General features: G+C 35.5%; 1 protein-coding gene across 1 annotated transcript in view; it reads right to left on the reverse strand.

Annotated features, from left to right (window-relative positions):
* Window positions 1–7692: 7692 nt before the first annotated feature.
* The window catches only part of LOC108974173 (cathepsin L1-like), a 13855-nt gene continuing 6157 nt past the window's right edge, over window positions 7693–15390 (reverse strand). Inside the window, exons 2-3 of the mRNA XM_018941866.1 lie at window positions 7777–7937; window positions 7693–7726 (exon numbers count right to left, since the gene is read on the reverse strand). Coding sequence (XP_018797411.1) covers window positions 7693–7726; window positions 7777–7937 — 195 coding nt within the window. The remainder of the gene's footprint in view (window positions 7727–7776; window positions 7938–15390) is intronic.

A 15390-nucleotide genomic window follows, 5' to 3' on the forward strand; every position in this document is an offset into this window, starting at 1 on the left:
TCTTTGATTCGAGAGAGAGCTGTCAAAACTCGCATTTTTTATAACATTTGCCAAAGATGCCACTGCTGAAAAATATTAGATTGGGTATTTAATAAATTATACAAAACACTAAATTAAACACTTTGAAAATGCATACATATGTATATAAATGCTAAAATGTAAAATCATTAGTTAACTTACATAAACATTTATTTTACCAAAATATGTTCGCACAGTTCAATGAAATTTCATTTCACACTAATTTTGTCAGGTAATTATAGCGGTTTACTTCTGACTTCTCGCCTTTTCTCAAATCAACTGTCAGAAACTCCCTGATCTCCATCGCTGTCAAATAAACAGGGATCGCGTTTGAGAGAAAAAGACAGTAAATGCTAAAGTCTCGCATCATATTATCCATGCTTTTGCAAACTAACTTCACACATATGCTTACGCTCTATCGTTCAGTCAGAGATAAAGAGATGTTTAACTCTTCTCTCACTGAAAGTGAGAAAGCAATTGCTAAACGTCAAAACCTACTGAACTTTGACAGTTAATCGAGTTCAGTAGGTTTTGACGTTTAACAATTGGAATCGAGCAATGGGCAGATTGAAATATTAGCAAAAAAATATGTAAACGGAGGAATTTCTTGCATCGTTCAATACCACTTTTAAAAATGTAAAACAATGAAAATTAAATAAATTTGTGAAACTTAAAGGTAGTTGATGGAACGTTTTGTAATTTGAAGTATCATAGTATTATTTTCAATGGAAAATGATTAAAAACATTTAATGATTGAGAGCTAATAAGCTTAAATCATTTTATTGGGCATTGAAAGGTCAAAAGTCCGTTGTTCTAATAAACTAAACAAATTTAAATAGTTTCTCTACATAATAAATAACCACTATTTAGTAAGTTTTATTCGTACTAAATGTTTTGTGTTTTAATTTAAATGCTCAAAAATTGTTATTTTGTCTAATCTGGCCATAATGGAAAATGTTATAAAAAACGCTAATTTTGAAGTGGTCTCACACTGGAATAAGTTGAACATCCCTTTATTCCTGGTTCAGTCGTTGTCGACATATATAACTTGATAAGAGACTCTTTGAGAGCTGTCAAAACTCACATTTTTTATAACATTTGGCAATGATGCCACTGTTGGAAAATATTTGCTTGGGTATTTAATAAATTATACAAAGCACTTAATTAAACACTTTGAAAATGCATACATATATAAATGCTAAAATGTAAAATCATTAATTAATTTACATAAACATTTATTTTGCCAAAATATGTTCGCAGAGTTCAATGAAATTTCATTTCACACTAATTTTGTCAAGTAATTATAGCGCTGCTCTTCTGGATCCCGTATTTTCCATTAACTGCTGGTTGATGGCACCCTGATTGCGTTTTGTTGCCAGCTCAGAAAACAGATAAGGGTGCCTTGCCACCTGACAAGAGAGAGAGCAAGAAAAGAGATTCTGATCAATTTATCTATGGTTGTCGACCCAGCAACGAATTAACATCGCGCAAGACTATAGCGGAAAACCAAATATGCCCTGCGAGAAATATTTTATGATTTTAAATGCCTTTGGTGCCATGGAATGCCTTTTATGCTCCATGTCTTTTAAATATAATAGGGAATATATCCTTAAGAGACATTTTGTTAATTTTCATTATACTATTCATTAATAATAAAAATTGCTTAATTTTAGTTCCAGCTTCTTACTGGGCTACTTTTTTTCGTGCTCACCAACACAGTGACAGATCCTCTCTGCATAATTATATACGTGAATATGTGCGAACATGCGATCAAAACTTTTAAAGGCCTGCAAATAAATATATAAATATATACATACATGTCTTATCCAACCTACATTAATGAAATATTTAGGAAAAAACAGGTAAATGTTCAGGAGCGCGGCTTTTCCGAAATTCCTGTTTTTAATTCTCATTTACGAATATATATGGCGCGTTATCTATTTTTATGTTTTTTTTCAATAATAACAATAAATAATATTACGATTTTGCACGATATTTATTCTATAAATTTCATCCCTGTTCGAAATTCAGTTGGGCACTAGTGATACAAGCAGTGATCGGTTTCGAAATATCGATACTCTCGATATTCGAGACTGAACGAGAATTGATAAAAATGAGATACATAATAGAAAAATAATAACAATTAGAAAAATTAAAATTAATTTAAATATTGATATTCTCAACATTCGAGTCTAAAAGAGAATTGGTAAAAATGAGAAATATATAATAGGGGTTTTGGACCGACCAGGGTTATTTATTTTCGAGCGCTCGGTGTTCATAACTTTCTGTGTCCAACTTCTTCTTCTTTCAGCAATAATAATGAATTATAAATTTTCCTATTATATATTTCACATTTTTACTAATTCTCGATCAGTCTCGAATATCGATAATTCGAAAACTATCAGTGCACGAATCAATAGTGGCCATTCGAATTTACAGCAGAGATGCCATAATTTGGAACATAACCTTGCTATTTTACTTGAAGTGAAGTGATTGTGAAGAAAAACAACAAAGCGCCTGGTATCGACGGAATACCAAACAGAGCTCTAAATGGAGCCATAATTTCGAAGCCCACTCTTTTTGCAAAAATGAACAACGCATGCATAAAAGAAGGGATGTTCCCCGATCCCTGGAAAGTCCAGCGTCTGGTTTTAATACAAAAAGCTAAAAACACCATCAGATGATCTCTCCTTGTATCGACCTCTGCGTATGCTCGCCATAATGGGAAAAGTGTACGAAAGCATAATAAGAAAACGCTTGAAGATTGCAATTCAGGAAGCCGGCGGACTATCAGAAAGACAATACGGCTTCAGAAAACAGTGGTTTAATATCGATGCATTGAAAGAAGTTGCCGACACTGCGAAAAGAGCAGTACGTATAAAAAGAAGGAAAGGCAAAAAAATATTGTGCTCTGATCACCCTGGATGTCAAAAATGCATTCAACTCTGTTAAATGGAAAAATATACTCGAAGCCCTATATAGAATACGCGCCCCTCAGCTAAGAACTCCACAGCCTAAAACCGTTAAGCTAATCGCATACGCGGATGACCTTATAGTGGTAGAAGTAGGTAAACAACTTGATGACCTACAAAATAAATATAGTGAATGCATAAGTGGTCTACGCCAATGGTTTTCTTCTAAGAGTTTGGAACTGGCTGAGCAAAAAAAAGCAATTCCTCGCTCATAAGCACCAGGAAAATTGAGGAAAAAATATCTCTCACTAAAGGAGACTGCGAGATTATTGGAGTCCAAGCTGAAATTCAAGCAGTACTTGGCAAATATAGCAACGCCTTATCAAGAATAATGGCAAATAGAAGCTGTGTGCGCTCCAGCCGCTGACTTCTAATCGCAAAAGCTGTGAGCTCAGTTATACTATATGCAGCTCCAGTATGGATACAGGCACTAAACATAAAAGCATATGCCAAACCAATAAGTGCAGTGCATAGACTCACAGCAATAAGAGTAACAAGTGCTTTTCGAACTATTTCCAGCGAATCATCCGAAGTACTAGCTAGTATGCCGCCCATAGACATCCAGGGTGACGAGCTCACGAGATTATATGAGCTATCAGCGCCAATTACAGAAATCCAAAAGACAGAAGAGAGAAAGAAGAGCATAACTATATGGCAGCCACGGTGGAAAACCACAACTAAAGGCGGGTGGACCCATAGACTTATTCCTGACATCCATATGTGTATAAATACACGACATGGGGACCTGGATTTCCAGCTGACCCAAATATTAAGCGGGCATGGGTGCTTCAGAGGCTACCTATACAAATTTCAAAATGACGTCAGTCCGTATTGTTCGATGTGTGCGGAGTCCATAGAGGACTCTGAACATGTGTTTTTAGATTGTCTTCGGTTTCGAAACATAAGTGAAAAGTGAGAAACTGCACTAGGTGGTAGCCTAACGGTGGAAAACTTGACTGTCCTCTGGCAAGTGGATAGCTGTTCGCGACGCGGATACTTCCATCAAGACTACATTAAGACAGTTCCAGCAGAGTATGGAGATGTAATATGTCTTGTCACTCCCATGAAGTAATACCCTATCTGGTGGTTCCGTGGGAGAGTCTTGAGTTGGGAGTAGGTTAGGTTTAGCGGATTAAAGATCCGCACTCCGGCTTTCGATGCTTCTTCCTACTATAAAAAACAAAAAAAATTATTAATTATATGCATATTCGTTTGCGCATTGTAAATATGTGAATCTGCAAGCGTACATTCCTTAACATCGGCAATAGCAAAATTTTTCCCATTTAATACTGAAAATGCTCAATTCTGCTATTTTCGTGTCCCCTGATGTTAAATGTAGTAAGACAAGCCAATAATTTTTCTGTGGTGTGGTAAGACACGCCAAACAAAACAGTAAATGTCCCAAAACTGAAATATCCCTAATCGTGAACGTTCTCTATTATTTTACGTTCTTTGCAAAACGTTCCCACAGACAATTGGACCCTATATATGCACCGCCGCATTGCCAGAAAAATCGTTATTGCTATGGGAGCAATCTCTCTCATCTAGGAAAAAGTGCCATACGTGGCAGCAAATGAAAGATTTCCTAACTATCCAGAAGGAAATCGCAGAAGGGGTTGATAAAAAGATAATTAAACCAATATGTATTTCCAATTACCTTAATAGAAGCTTCCAAAGACCCAAGCCAGTAGCAACAACAATTTAATTAAAGCTTCTTCAAACATCAAACTCTCACATCTGAACAGTACAAGCAAACGTCATGCGAACTATGCACGGATGGGAATAAACTTAAATCTCGCGAGAACCTTAAAAAATTAAATATAATTGACCGAAACAATTTTATAAAGTCAAAAAGACTATGTACAAACTTCTTATCACATGCACACATGCTTAAAGACTGTGAAAGCAAATTTAATTGCGTTTATTGCCATACACGGCATTATACATTACATATTACCAATTTTTCCAACTCGTCCCAAAACAGCGCAAACGGGAAAAGAGCAACAGGTTTAGTTGCAACAACAAATTTATAAAACTGCCAGGAAGCACCATTCTGCTCAAGGGTGTTAAAAACCCAAATGCTAAATGGCCAAATCACAGTAGGATACTATTACCCACAGCAGTCGTCTCCATCGAACACCGAGGAGAACTATTTAAAATCAGGACCTTAATAGACCAAGGATCACAGCGATCATTCATAATATCTATGGCACAAAATTGGCCAATTTTGAAATTACGGAAATGGGCTGAAGAATAGTTCAAAACTTCTATAAAATCTGCCCAATTACCCTAATTTCCCCTCGAGCGGATAAGAGCATTTAAGCAGAATTAACCTAGATAGCAGACATTGGGGAAAGGTATCACACCTAGCATACCCCAAATGCAACATTCCCGCTCAAAAAGATCTTCTATTAGGCAACGATCTCATACCATAGATAATACTCTATAAGGTATTGAGAAAATTACTAAAATACTTCTGACGCAAAATACCAATTTCGGGCGGGTCCTAAGTGGAGTAATTTCGGAACCAGTCATGACAATGACAACTCAAGTTGAGGAAATCGCCAACGAATACCTCTATTCGCAGTTAAGAAAATTTTGCTAGTTCGAAGAACTCCCCCCATATCAATCACAACTCCTGAAGATCGGTATTGTGAGAATTTTTACGGAACCACAACTACTCGACCAGGTGATGGTATGTACGTCGTACGACTACGACTAAAGCCAGAATTTCCCAACACACTCTCCTTAGGTCGCTCCCGCACCTCTACTAACCAACAGTTTTTAAGTATGAAGAAAAACCTACTTAAAAGAGGTGAACACAAATCAGAATATAATTGTGTGTTAGAAGAAAACCTCCATTTAGATCACATGGAGAAAGTAAATCCAGGGGAAAAAGTTGAAAACAGCCAATACTACGCCTTTTACTTGCCACATCATGCTGTAGTAAAGCCAGGCAAAAAACAACAAGAGTAAGAATTGTCTTCATTGCCTCAAAATCCTAGCTCGGGAAATACTCTAAATAATATTCTATTTACGGGACCCACAGTCCAACCAGATTTAATGCTCCTCATATTAAATTGGGGCATATTCAACTACTTATTCAAAGTTCACATTGAAAAATGGTATCGACAAATGGTCGACGACCAAGATTTTAATCGAATTATGTTCCGAAGATACCCACCAGTCCACTACGCGACTCCAAATTAAAAACTTTTAACTGTGCACCATATCTAGCCATTCGAACACTCCACGAATTGGAAGAAAACACAAAGTCAGATTTTCCTATGGCATCTGAAGTGTTAAAAATTCAAACGTATGTAGACGATATTCTGTCTCGTAGTCACACGGTTACACACGCATACGAATCTTTATCACAAGATACTCAAATCCTCACGGTTTCCATTAAAAATGATTACAGCAAATTACTCAAATATACTTAAAAATGTACCAAACGAAAATTTGTTGGACACTAATTTCCTTATATAATATTCGAAAAGGAAAGTACAATAAAAACTCTGGGCATCCAATGGAATCCGATATCGGACCAGTTCTCATACACGACTGAGTCCATATCCGCATTATCCGGCTTAACAAAAATACAGATTTTATCCTCKGTGGCAAAACTTTTCGACCCCGCAGGATGGCTTTCGCCAATTACGACACAAACGAAAATCTTAATTTCTCAGGTACGTGGATAAACTATTCTCCCGAATACATTACGAATTACACGGCTTCTGTGACGCCTCCCAGAAAGCATACTGCGCTACTATCTATGTGCGCGCACAAAGTGACACCGCGACCACAAGCACCTGCACTTGCATTTATTAGTAACAAAAGCAAAAGTGGCTCCTTTAAAAACGCTAAGTCTACCACGACTTGAGCTACTATATGTGGCAATGCTACATTCCAAATTAGTATCCATGAAGCAAATGTATTTAAACATCCGAAATTGTACTAGCCTGGTTAGAAAAACCACCACCAAATGCAATTGTAAATAGAATCTCCTGATGATTGGCCCCAATCTCCCATGCACAACATAATCGCCCCAGAAGGTCAAAAATTCGCTACTTTTCGCACATTACTTGATGATGTCGACATCCTTAAACGATTTTCATAGTTCTCCCGAGCTCAGAGTAGTTTTTTACATGTTAAATACTCAAAACGCAAGTCAAAGGGATCACCTACTTTAGCCGCGATATATTACTACAAATATAAAAAGAGCTCACTCTTAATCCAAAACCCATTTCTAGACACAAAAGGTCTGCTTCGTGCCAATGGTCGGCTTGCTAATTCAACTAATTACAACTTGCACGGACGGACTTGCGGCCGGACAGACAGTCACCCGGACTTCAACTCGTCTCGTCTTCCATATCATTTATAAAATACTTTATTTATTATGCTTGTATATGCAAACTATATCTATCTCGCTTCGTTTTAGGTATGCAAAACATTTAGATTTTGCAAGATGTATATCTTCACAAAAATTGGCATAGATTTTTGTAAAAGGTATAACTGTCATACAAACTGAACGATCAAAATCAAGTCATTGTATGGAAACTTCTTTTTGTTCTAGCTCTAATTAACGTTTTTTCTAATTTTTGTGGGGAGCTATCGATTCCATAAAAAGACGATTAGGCAGACAATAAAAATTATTTTAGCTCCCCATGATAACTGATATTTATCTTTTAATGTAAAGTCTTTACGTTAAAAATTGCTTTTCTTTAAGCAGGTTGCTAAAATAGAAAATTTTTTTGGATTAATATGTGAAAAAACTGAAACTTACCTGTATAGTTGAAATGTACGTGGTGATGCGTTAATAGATATGGGTATCGGTCCAATGTGAGCTACTGCCGCTTCTATAGCTTTTTCATCCTTAGTCGGGAGTACTGCCCAAGAGGTTACATTTACAACAGCTAGCTCAGCGGCAAATTGACATTTATCCTTCTGTTCAAAAAATAAATTTTTTTATTAGAAGAAGAAAAAGTTAATTTAAATTAAGTTGTGGTGAATCGAATTAATGAAGTCAATAGCTTTCCCGCCATCTAAGAATAAAATATTACTTTTTTAAGGATTTAAGTATGGCAGTGGCAGTAAAAATAATGTTCACCCAAAAAAGTTTCTCTCTAATAGTGAGCTTACAATACCGAAATCAACCCTTCAGACCGTATTGAATAATTTTCTAATGACGTATCACATATACGTCGTTGAGCATGAAGTCATTTACGGTCCATAATTTTTAAAATAATTAATTATACAAAATACAATAAAATTTGTTACACAATAAAAAATAAATGTAATTAATTAATGAATTAAAAAATATAACATCGTTTGTTTTTGTAGCACGATTCGTGCGCCACCCTGTATATACACTCAATAGCGTCTCCGACGTTTTCTTTTGGATGCTGCAAACATCGTGCAATTAGGCACCACGGGGCTTAAGCAAAAATAATGAGTGCGTGTTGAATAGTTTTACGTGGTCTTAGCTTAATGAGATTTTGTAGGATAATATCTTGTGTGAATTTTGAGAACAGTAAAAAAATAAATAATTTTAGTGCTCTTTGTGTTTCCAAAGCAGTAATAGGACGTGTGTAGGCTGAAAAAAGTGGCGTGGTTTTAAATATATATAGTACATATCTGAAAAGTGTATATCTCCACTAAAGCTAAATCAACCAAACTTGCCGAGAACAAGACCTTCTACATATTGTCTTTAAAATATCACATTATGAAAATAGTCAAAATTTGATTACAATCCCGAAAATTTCCCATATATAAAAACTTTAAATTTCATTTGATTATTTAATATTACAATATTCTTGTATAAATGAGACACCAGTTAAGTTATACGAAACATAACTTTGCAAATATAGTGCCTATAAGTCTGTGATGTAACAAAATTGTCGATATTAAACAGCTCCCCATATATCAAAAATGTGGTCGACAGTGTATTTGGCGAACTTTTTACACAAAAAAAAAAAAAAAAATAGTCCAATTGTCAGATATATTATTTCAATTTAGGAAGAACTTTGTAGTAGTAGTAGAATGTAGAGTATAATCGGGTCAATACTTTCCTTAGATCTCATATACCTAATAAATAACTTTCTGATGACCTTACATTTTTCTAAATATCGTATGTACATATTGACCGATATAATCGTACACGATATAAAGCCGGCTGGAAAAAACAAAAAGCTGATGCAGTATAAAGAATACCGATTGCGACTAAAATCAATATGCATACATATGTAGGTATTATCACGTAGGGGTGTTGTGAAATCTATTCTATTTCGAAGCAATTCTGTTGAAGTTTGCAAAGAGTTCCGGAATTTTATATTTTATTTTATTGGATGAATAAAGCAATGAAAATTTTAAGGACCGTTTTAATAATAATAATACCCAACGATTACCCTCCTCCCGCCCAACCGCGTCATAAAAAGCATGACAGTTTTAAGCATTGCGATCTGAAGCTGCTCAGCTACAGGAACAAAAATTTCAGCAGCCAAAATTAAGAATTAGATTGAAGTTTATAATTTTTAAATCTTACTTGTTAAGAGTAGGTAAAATAATTTTTTTAATGGTAAAGAGTGAGTCTGTTAGATCAAATGTGCTAGAATGAAAATTGAAATCATGACATATACGGCGGAATGGTTCGCTTAACTCAAAATTTGCTCTAGATAATTTTAAAAGCAAGGGTCTAAACTGCCTGGTAGAGCGAGCGGGAACAACAGACTGACCCATTCATTAGGTTTACAAGAAATAATAAACTGGAATCCCAATGCAAATGATTTAAGGCAAAAAGCAAAAATTCTTTTTGAACGGACTCTAAATTATCTGAATGGACTTGGTAACTAGGGTTCCATACCACAGAAGCACAGTCTAACATAGGCCTCACCAGAGATTTAAAAAGAATTTTTGTGGTAAGCGGATCTCTAAATTCTTTAGAACAACGTTTAACAAAACTAAGAGCGCTTTTATCTTTAAAAACGGCGGAAGATGCGTGAAGATTAAAATTGAGTTTGGGGTTCATAGTTACTCCCAGATCRACAAAACTGCATACTTGCTCCAACCTAAAGTTTTGTATTGCGTATGTAGTAGGGTCTACAGCTGTACGTGAAAAGCATATCCTTTTGCATATTTTAAGGTTCAATGACATGTCATTTCTATCACACCAAGAAACTATGTTGTTTAAGTCTGTTTGCAACTAACATATTTCGCTGTTTAATAATAAAGCTTTTGAAAACTGAACAACAGATGATATGTCATTAATAAATAACAAAAACAGAATTGGACCAAGATGGCTACCTTGAGGAGCGCCTGAAGGAACATTGATTATGTCAGAAAAAGCAACCCATTTTAGAAATATTGGTTGAAAACGTAGATCAAGTTTATTCAAAAGAATTGAATGGTTTACTTTGTCAAAAGCTTTACTAATATCTATGTATTTAACATCAGTATTTTCATTCTCCCTAAAGCCCGTTGTGATACATATGTGATACAAATTCAAGCAAATTAGTTATTGTAGAGTCCCCTTACGAAAACCGTGCTGAGAACAGGAAATTAGTGGAGAGATCCGGAAGGTTATGTCGTCTGTTATAATTGCTTCAAAAAGTTAAGGTATTGCAGAAAACTTTGCTATTCCCTATAGTTTTCAATAAACGACCTAAATCCATTCTTATGTAAAGGAACTATAAATGACTATTTCCATATAGATGGAAATAAGCCTTGCATAAGAGATGAATTAAATTGTTTTGTTAGGGGTTGGTGTTATATATTGGCACATTTCTTAAGAAAGCATGAGGGAATCTGCGCCATATTTGTATGATTGTTCTAACATATTCAACTGATATAAGACGTCTGCTTTAGAAATGGTAGGTGCATTAATGACAGAAATCTGACATAACTTGTGCTGATGCGGAACATTTTTTGGAGATTTTGGGGAGTAATTAGACGTGAAGAATTCAGCGAACATATTAGAAACTTATATTTCATTGCAGACGGAAAACTAGAAATCCTGCGTTTGGAGTTGACGAAACAATAGAACAATTTTGAAGTACGTATAATATTATTTTTTACTTTATTTATATAATTATTATAATATATATTGTTAAGTTCAGCAAATTGTCGACGCAATTTAGAATATTGTGAATGGTCAGCAACTAAACCAGTTTTTTTTTTTGTAAGTTTAGAAGCACGAGATTTTCTATTTTTTAATTTACATAATTTTTCGAAAACCATAAATTAGAACTCATTGTTTGAGTAACAACACACTTCGGAACATATTTATCAAATAGGTTTAAAATAGTTTCATTAAAGTGGGAAGCACTAAATTCAATATTGCCACTGTAATCTGGCCAAGTTACTTTAGAAAGTTCGTAATTAATCTTATTAAAATTAGCTTTGGCAAAGTTGAATCGAAAACAAAGGTTTTGTGTATTATTATGAGCAAAGTTGGCTATGGTATCGATGTTAATTTCCAAAGCAGGATGAACGCGTTTCTGGCCGAACCAAAGCATCACATCGGACAACAGAGAACATTGAAACATTATCAACATAAACTAGATCTAAGAACTTACCAAACTCGTTTGAAATTAAATTAATTTAATTATGACCCAACTTCGACATTTCATTTAAGAACTCCTTAAAACATAAGCGAGTATTAATAGGAATGGTGTAATCATCAATAGATTTCCATGATAAGCACGGTAGATTGAAATCTTCAAAAACAATCATGGAATTAGTATTATCAGCCATTGAGAAAACATGATTTATTAATGAAGCATGTTGCATATATACAGATATGTTCGAGTGAGGCGGTATATAAGATAGAGTTAAGTAGATATGGCCACTATTAGCGCATATACGAATGCACTTAAATTCTATCGACTTCTTCAGATGGAATTGAAGAATGAACAGCAAACAAGACCACCTCCTTTTCTGTTAAGTCGGTCATATCTAAAGACTTCGAATTCGCTGTTGAATATTTCATTATGAAAAATGTGAGGATTTAGACAAGTTTCAGAGAAAGCAATGATTTAAAGTTACAATGAATTTTATTTAAATACAGATCAGTAAGTTTTTTATTAAGACCTCTAACATTTTGAAAATAAATAATCAGCGAATTATTGTTAATTAGTTTCTTGTACCCATGGGATTTCTTGGCATTTTAGCCAACTACAGGAGGCTTATCACGTTTGTGCTCGAATTCGCGCACAAAGATCCCAAATGGCCAGAATCAGTTGTCAAGTATCAATTGAAAATTGTCAGCGGATACGTCGATCTTAAACGACGAAATATCCCTGTTGTATTTGAAATTAATTACGGATGTCTGTATCTCCCGTTTTTAATTTCGACGAGATACAACTTTTTATATCATCGATTGTGGTATCCGCAGCAGGCCTCGAGATAAAAATTGCCTTTTTCAGCGGTATTACAATTAAATTCTTATTACCTGACTTACAGTTATTTGGAGGCGGATCCTGAGAAAGTTTTCGCTTACCATGCTCAGTAACAGCTTTCTCTGTATTCTGAGCAGACGAAACATTCTCTCCTTATGGACAAAGGGAAGAAAGATTGAAGAGTACAATATTGGGTGAAGGCATTCTTTTCAAGGAAGATGCAGTGGTCTCTTCGTCAGATGGACGTTTACGTTTATTGGAAGGTTTCGGATTCTCTTCCTGGTCATTTAGGCATTTAAATGATTGAAACACCTTTCATAATACCTAAACTTATTTGTAAAGGTTTCAAGCTCAAGGCCAATTTCCTTGAAATTACTGCGCGCCTGCTTAAAAATAAATTAATTTCAGTTGGTCTGCATTTAATGCAAGACCAGCGCAAGTCCTTACTATCAAGAATAGAATCCAATATTCTTCCTGTCACTCCAGCACATTTAAGATGGGCAAGCCCGTCACACAGCCAGCAAGAAATAAAGCGTTCCGACTTGCCTTTAACAGAACAATTCGGGAAATTGCAAGTCATATTGATAATAAACAACAATAAACAACAATATTAAATAAAAATATAAAAAAATTAAATAATAAAAGTAGAAAGAGAAATGACAAAAATACTTGTAACAAATAAATGCAATATAAGTTATCAAAATATCGCAAACAGCTGTGAACAAAGATGGAAAACGAATAAAAACAAGAGAGAAATTTAAATAGCAATATAAGTTAACACTAACACTAGCACTATGAAAAATATAGCAGCAAAAACAAATTGAATTTGACTCGGCGGAATAAATTAAATTTACCAACACATACTTGAAGTAAATTTCAAATACTTTAATAGAAAGATATCACAGAAATACTTATCTTTACGGATCCCTTATTTCAAAAATTTTTTTATATTTATAGTTTTAAAATATAAATTAAACAAAGTTACAGGAGCTCGAAATTACACTGCTGAACCCGAGAGATGCCAGAAGACTTCCCAAAGTCTTGCTGTCAGCCATCTGACAGTTAACTTCTGGTCAAAAAAAGGGTTCTTTGTCGAAAGAGGAGTCAGTCATTAACTTAGACTTGTTTCATTGTCATATATGTAGAACGAAGAAATGCGACCGTGTGGACTGAACGTTTTTGACACAGGACAACTGAACGAAAAGGCGACTCGAGCGGAATAAAAATAATAACGGACTTCACTTGAATATCGGACGGCGACCGATAAAGTTAGAAGAAAGCATCTATCTATTGTGAAGTTGTATTAATTAATTTATTGTACAGTTAAAAGCACCAGTTCTTGAATAAAGTAAAGCATTGACCAATTGTGAAGTGAAGTTGGTCCAGTCTTTTATTTCTGCGCATCGGTGGATCATTCGTTCCACCAAGTCGGACTTAGCGAGTCGTCCACGTTTTACTGTATATTGGTCGGTTGGCCGTACGCTATATCCTGTCATTGGGAACTCAGCCCGAGTATCCTACAAATTGGGGCTCAACCGACCCAATTTGTTATATCCTACAAATTGGGAGCTCAACTCAACCGATTTTATTGGCCATATTGTGCACTGCAAAAGCAAACTCGAAGGTAGCACCATTTGGTAGACTTGGTAGAAGTTGGAGTTGGTTCGTGTCGGCAAACAAGACATACAGCGAAAATAGTTGCGCCGCAATAGCGCATCAGAAAGAGCGAATAGTGTAAGGGCGACGGCAACACACGTACACAAGTGTAACAAGCAGCGAGGTCGAGCGTCGTCAACAAGTCGGCAACAAATAGGTTGCGGTTGGCTCGTGTTTTCGAACGAGCAGTGTGTGAAAACGGTTGCGCCGCAACAGCGCAGCATATTTCGCAACACATTAGTCGGAGATAGTTCATGTTGTCAAGCGAAATATTCAAGCGGTTGTGCCGAAATAGCGCAGCAGAAGCAGTCAATACGGCAACATAAGTGCATAAACGTAACAGACAGCGAGCGTTACGCGCTACTATCAAGTTGGCAACGAACGAGTTGCAGCAGCAGAGTCCGCGTGAAGCAGTGAAAAGTGTGTTGGCGACGGCAACGTATGTTCATCGTCAGCAGCAGTACTCGAGAGGCTGAATTGACTGAGGCAGTCGTGTTACAACGAGGATTACAGGTTACTTTCATATTATTACGTTTTATTAAATCACATAAGATTATATATACTTATTTATTTGTTGTATTGTTGTATTGCATAATTGTAAGGGAGTACTCAAAATGGAGGCTCAGACTATATTAGATATGACAGTGACAATGTTAAAGTAAAGGTTAAAAGAAACAGTGCTACCGACAAATGGAAGCAATAAGGAATTACGAGACAGACTTCTGACACACTACGGTCTTCTTAACGATGACGATGAAAGCGAGGGTTAGGTCGAATCAGTGGAGCCGTTTTGTGAGAGTGTGTTGGGTCCGGTGCCACCCACAGTTCCTCATTTTTCATTTAGAGAAATTGAAGAAAGTTTGGCGTCATTTAACGGTACAGACGGGCAGGAAGTAAATCAATGGACAGAATCTTTTGAAAACGCACATATAGTAGGCTGGTCGGAAATCCATAAATATATTTATGCAAAACAGCTTCTCAGAGGAGCAGCTAGGGCATTTATTCGAAGCCAAACCGGTATCCGTGATTGGATATCTTTAAAACAAGCTTTAATTGAAGAATTCGAAACATCATTTTCATCAGTTGAGGCACGTAGGCTTTTAAGGAATCGTCAAAAAAGACAAAMCGAAACATTTATTGAATTTTTATATTCCTTAATGGAAATAGGGAAGCGGGTAAAACTGGATGAAGCCAACGTAATAGAATATTTCATACTAGGGATTTCCGATTAAAAATTAAACAAAACGGTTTTATACCAAGCAAGGAGTATAAGGGAATTAAAAGAGCAAATAAAAATTTATGAGAAAATTAAATATAACCTAAAGGTCGAAGTTGAAAATAGAGTCAGT

This window comes from Bactrocera latifrons, unplaced genomic scaffold, assembly GCF_001853355.1.
Source record: "Bactrocera latifrons isolate USDA-ARS-PBARC rearing strain unplaced genomic scaffold, ASM185335v1 scaffold_537, whole genome shotgun sequence".
Classification (NCBI taxonomy): Eukaryota; Metazoa; Arthropoda; class Insecta; order Diptera; family Tephritidae; genus Bactrocera; species Bactrocera latifrons.